At 39.1% G+C, this 6,000-nt stretch overlaps 1 protein-coding gene across 6 annotated transcripts in view; it reads right to left on the bottom strand.

Annotated features, from left to right (window-relative positions):
• Positions 1-967: 967 nt before the first annotated feature.
• The window catches only part of vps8 (VPS8 subunit of CORVET complex), a 95,178-nt gene continuing 90,145 nt past the window's right edge, over positions 968-6,000 (bottom strand). For all 6 annotated transcript variants that reach the window (XM_029520536.1, XM_029520538.1, XM_029520541.1 and 3 more), the window contains 3 exons: positions 5,282-5,335; positions 5,066-5,146; positions 968-2,016 (listed from right to left, as the gene is read on the bottom strand). In XM_029520536.1, coding sequence (XP_029376396.1) covers positions 1,891-2,016; positions 5,066-5,146; positions 5,282-5,335 — 261 coding nt within the window. In that variant the 3' untranslated portion in view covers positions 968-1,890. The remainder of the gene's footprint in view (positions 2,017-5,065; positions 5,147-5,281; positions 5,336-6,000) is intronic.

The raw sequence follows: 6,000 nt of genomic DNA, 5'->3' as shown, positions 1-6,000 counted from the left end.
TCCCTTGTCTTTCTTCCCAGTGTGTTTAATAATGTTCTAGGTGGCTTAAACCTGACACTGCTGTTTTTTAGGTGATGAATGAGTTGAGTGGAAACTGCCTTTTCCAGTACTTTGGATATGAATGGGAGGTGGGAGATTGGTCTGCAGTTGGCAAGGACTTCTGGGTCTGATGTAGATTTTTTGAGGGGTGACCTAATGACAGCAGTTTTCAGTTGAGGTGGGACATGGCCAGTCTGTAGGGAATAGTTTATGATGATGGTGATGAGTGGGCTGCTCGCAGTGAGATTTGACCAAAACTGTGGGGTTGGGATCTAGGACACAGGATGCCTTCATTTTCCTAATGATGTTTCCTCCAGCTTTAAGATGACATCAAAGCAGCAGAGGAGTTGGGCTGTATGAGGCTGGGGTTCAGTCAGGACTGGTAGGGTGATGTAGCTGGAGAGGAGAGAGCAGATGGTATCAACCTTCTTCCTGAAAAAGGTGATGTAGCTGGAGAGGAGAGAGCAGATGGTATCAACCTTCTTCCTGAAAAAGGTGATGTAGCTGTTGCATATCCTCTGTGATTTATGGTTGAGAAAAGTTGCTTGGAGTTTCCAGGGTTATAATTGATCATGGTAGAGCAGAATTTTGATCCTTCAGGGACCCTCTGATGTTTCCTTGTAGGTTTGTTTATGCACCATCAAGAGATGCATTAGAGTGATGCTTGAAGACACACCCAGCCGTCTTCATCTTCCGCAGCTCACCAGTATACCAGGGGGCTGAGCATGAAAAGGTGACTGTTCGAGACTTGAAGTGAGCGTAAAGGGTTACACACCAAAAATATTAAAACCAATCTTTTCATGGATATGGAAGGCTAACAAGGTAACTAACAGGTAAGAAACAAATTGGATGATAAATATTTCTTTTGAGGGTATTTTATGACTTTTAAGACATGCAGACTCAGGTCAAAACAGATTTGCTGACACAAGAGATAGTAGCAGAAAGCTAACACAAAAGGAAGGTTAAGCACAGATGCTACAGCCTGATGCTACTCCCTTCACAAAATGAGAGATGTGAAGGTAAGAAGAGAAGCAGAACAGACTCATAAACACTGTATGTCAATGTCAACGGCTTTTTATTTTGCTCAAGTTCCTGATATTTCAGTCCTGACTCATAAATTAATTTCTCTCCATTTTCTCTTAACTCAGCTTTGCAGGAGGAGGAAGAAAGATGATGCACACGTACAGACACAATGTATGACAATGGATTATTTCTACACTTTGCCTAAGAAGAGAAGTAAGAGACATTTAAAAGGACAAAAACACATTTCCGCACATGCATTAAAATAGCCCACATCTTTCTTATGCACACACAACCTGCCTTAGAACTTCCTAGTCTCTGCATAAGGAACCAGAACTATGAGCATCTACACGGGCTGTTCCATTCTCCTACAGTGACAGAGACCTGCTGCTTCAGGTTAATCAGGTCATATAGGCACTCGTGTCAACAGGGATGACATGAGTGTAGGGGCCATGCTGTGTGTTAATATGTCAATCCTATTAGAATCTACATTGTGTGTTCACAGTCCTAACAAAAGCCTAACGCTGAGACTAAGAACAGCATGATTGTAGAATCAGTTTGCTGTTGGTTAATATAATGTCTGCATTTTAACCTTCCTGAACTCACACATTTGGAATCAAGTATATTGAGTTTTGGTCTTGACAGAGTTTTTCAAAAACATGAAATTAAGGCTTTATTCTACTAAATATCAAAAGAGGGTTAGGGTTAAAGACTCAATATTTGAAATCAACATTTTAACACAGTAAATATTGGAAGGAACAGCCAGTTTATGAATCAATTCTTGGTAATTACATTTTGACAACGAAAAGAAAAAGTGGAGAAGCCACGGAGTTACTCCTCCAACAGAGGTGGAGGAGAGAGTTTGAGCTGGAATGTCTCATTTCCTGGTTGAGTTGGAAAAAGGAGTCCTGACTTTTCAGAGCTGTGGCAGAGGGAGAGGTCTGACAGGATGGAGAGCTGCAGAGAATACAAGACAAAAAACCATCAACAAACCCAGAGCTGCAATAACTGATACCTGACCCCATATACCCATAGAAAAAACAACCACAACGGTCTGACCACCTGCCTAATATTGTGCAGGACCCTCTTGTGCCACCAAATTAGCCCTGACTCATTGAGGCATGGTATGAAGCACCAAGACTTTGGCATTAAATTTCACCATTTTTCTTGTGTAGACGCATCAACTTCAGAACGAAATGTTCATCTGATGCTTAATATAACAAGTTATTTACTTGTATGTTAAATAACATAACATGTTAATGTTAAAGCTGATGGGTTTATGTAACACAAAAATGTCACCTAGGCAGGGATATATTATCATCCGACATCTGGTTATATTATAATATTGGTTGTATAGTAATAGTGGTTGATATAAGAATTCAGATATGTACATAATTAAAAATATCTGCAATTCCAGTGTCAGGAATATTCTGTTGGTACCATTGGAGCCCTTTAGTATCAGTTCCCTGACACAGACACCTCATCCATACCAGATGTTCCCCAACCTGTTTACCTTCTCCTTTTTTTTAATTCAAGTGTTTATTTCTTTTTGCTTTGGTGTATGACAATACAGAGATTCACAATATGAAGCACACTTTTGAGTGTTGCTCAAAACGCATGCATTATCACGGGTACAACAAAATCAAGAGAATGCAAGGAAGATAAGGTATAATACAAATCATCAAAACAACCAAATGCAACATAGCTAGGAAACATTCCTCCATCAGGCTACCTTAATATTGTGGATGAGTTATACTTTAAGGAGAGTCATTCATGTTGCAGACTAATCTGTCGGTGTGAGTCCAAAAAAATTCTCAAATTGATACCTCACCCTTACTTTTGTTATTTAGTCTGTTAGGCATCAGCTCATATGAGGTAGTCTTTATCACGATGTTAGCCCATTCTTTTAGTTCAGGCTTTTTTTTTTATGGTTTCCAAAAAAAAAACTATTATCCTAGTGGCCGTGGTGTTGCCAGCCATGTTTACAGAGAGTTCACCATTCGTTACTTTTTGAATTTCTGTCTTGTCTCCCAGTAAGCATAATCTCGGGGGCACTGGTATACCCCTTCCCAGCCAATTTGTTAGACTGCTTATGATCTTTTCTCAGAAGGGTTGAATAACTGGGCACTCCCAGATGCAATGAATCAATGTTCCAATTTTCTTCTGACATTTCCAACAGAGGTTATTTGTCATTAGGCCTGCTCTGTTAAGCCTTTGCAGTGTCCAATAATACCTATGTAATATTTTGTACTTTTCCTTTTAGCTTCCCTGACGTTTTCCATTATTGGCTACAATTGTTATCCATTCCTCCTCCTCCTCAACAAGTCTCTTTTCCATACTATTTTCAGGTGTTTACATCCATCACTGAAAAGTTGGTTTGCTCCTGTATAGAATACCGAAGCTCTTTGGTGTTCCTCAGGTAGCTGGATGTAATCCATGATGTGATTTCCTTCATCAAACCGTATCTTGGTGGTAATGCAGTCTCTGATACTCAGATATTTCCAAAAATGCATCTTACCTATGAGACATCCCTCCCTCATATAAATCTGCAATATTACATAATCCATAAGGTGCCATCCTTTCCAGTATATTGATGTATCCCCAATGCTTATCATGTGAATCGCCTGTTTACCTTCTGATCTTACCTATCTTTAATCTGAATGTGCATTGATAAAACTAGAAAGAAGGTGGGTGCACTTATTCACTAAAACCTGTGAAGCCACAGATACGATCCTGAGAACATAGCTCCTCCATTTCCCTGCTGCTTCAAGAGATCCAAGTCACAATAATCTGAGGCTTCACCAAAACCTAATGGGGAAAAAACTCCACTAACCACATTGACACCATAAACCAAAATGCATGATAAACCAAGAAAACAAATTTTAACCAAAAACAAAATGGTGTGCAGTATGGGAGCATTCCAAATAAATAGACGATGAAAGACAATTTAGATGTACAGCAACTCAACAAATTTGTTAAATTACCCCCTAAATAACTTGCATTAAACCACCCTGCAAGAAAGCAGCACAGTTACTTATCAATTAATCATAAACTGGTTGGAAAGCCAGGTTTGTGATGTTAGGAAGGCAGAGGGCATTAAATTTTGAGGACTAATAAATTTCACAGAAGAGTCAGCACACAATTTATTTCCTCTTGAGGGTAGCCTACATCGTATTATTTTTTGTTTCATTTTAAACTGCTTATTCTTCGGGATCACAGAAGGTGTTAGATCTAATTCCAGTTGATTTTCCATGCGAGGGTGGGGTTCACCCAGGACAGTTGGCCAGTCTATCAAAGGGCCGACAAACGGAGACAGAGACAGCCAACCATTTACACTCACATTCAGAAATACAAGCAATTTAGAGTCATCATTTAGCCTTGATGCATGTCTTTGGACTGTGGAAGGAAACCTATGCAGGCAGAGGGAGAACATGCAAACTCCACAGAGAAAGGCTCCAGGCTCAGGAATCTAACCCATTACTGGAGACTATTGTATCCCAAATTGTAATAAATAGTTGATCAATGATCATTAATGATCATAATCATCGATTTACTCAGTATACTGTAAGCAATATTAAGCTTTTTAAGTTCAGATACAAAGACTCTATTGCTACCAAGAAAAATCCATCTTCTTAAGAAAAATTCTGCTTATCAATTAATCAATTAATAAGGTGAGAAAATAATGAATGAATTGATTCATTGATTGATAACCTGCACCCCTAGATAGAACTACAAAGAAGATTATTTGTCTCCCAGGGAACTTAAAGTAAATATCAAAATCAAAACGGTAGCGCCAGGGGTTGACATATTGTCTGGTAACCTCTATATAGTGCAGTCAAAGAAGATGAACTGAAACTGCCTGAGGCTCAGAAATCATCAGTCATCAGGCTCTTATAGTGGGGTCAGAGGCTCACCACATCGTAAAATTATTGATATTTGACGGGATGTTTATTTTCAAAACTTATGTGATCTGTAAATGTTTTTTTGCAAGACTTTGAGTTCATACCCTGGATGGTCCACGGTACAAAGAGCGTAGCTGATCCCAGGACTGCTCCTGCTGAAGGTCCATTGTTGTCTCTACAAACATCTTGGCCACAATGAAGAACCAGCAGAAATGCAAAGCATAAAAATATTTAACGAGACTTCTGAGCCATAACAGAAAATAACTGTTAGACTTGTATGGATCACTGTATGGAGACATTTCAGATACAATGACACTTACCTTCTTCTTGTGAGCCTCTTCTCTGAAGTCGCGATGAATTGATCTGACATGAGTCTGAGAGCAAAAAAGGACATGTTAGTTTTAGTTTTACAAATTGTCTCTGAGATTTGTCACAATAACACAAGTGGCATCAAATGCTTTTACATATTACAGCAGGCTGTTGTGTACCAACACACTGTGGCCTCATTGGAAAAAATCATCTTTAATCCTAAACTGTATACAATGGCTTTGTTTTAAGTCCTTGTTCCATTTATATACAGTAGTGTTCAAAATAATAGCAGTCCAATGTGATTAACCAGATTGATCCAGGTTTTTAGTATATTTTTTATAATTTACCAGTAGGTTCAGTAGATTCTCAGAAAACCAACAAGACCCAGCATTCGTGATATGCACGCTCTTAAGCTGCGCAATTGGGCAATTAGTTGAAAGGGGTGTGTTAAAAAAAATAGCAGTGTGGCATTCAATCAGTGAGGTCATCACTTTTGTGAAAAAACAGGTGTGAATCAGGTGGTCCCTATTTAAGGATGAAGCCGGCACTTGTTGAACATGCATTTCTCTTTGAGAGCCTGAGGAATATGGGCCGTTCAAGACATTGTTCAGAAGAACAGCGTACTTTGATTAAAAAGTTGATTGGAGAGGGGAAAACTTATTATACACTGTTCAGCTAAAATGATCTCCAATGCCTTAAAATGGAGAGCAAAACCAGAGACGTGGCAGAA

Source organism: Echeneis naucrates, chromosome 15 (assembly GCF_900963305.1).
Source record: "Echeneis naucrates chromosome 15, fEcheNa1.1, whole genome shotgun sequence".
Lineage (NCBI taxonomy): Eukaryota > Metazoa > Chordata > Actinopteri > Carangiformes > Echeneidae > Echeneis > Echeneis naucrates.
The sequence above is the reverse complement of the archived record's forward strand: the minus strand, read 5'-3'. Positions and strand labels throughout refer to the sequence as shown.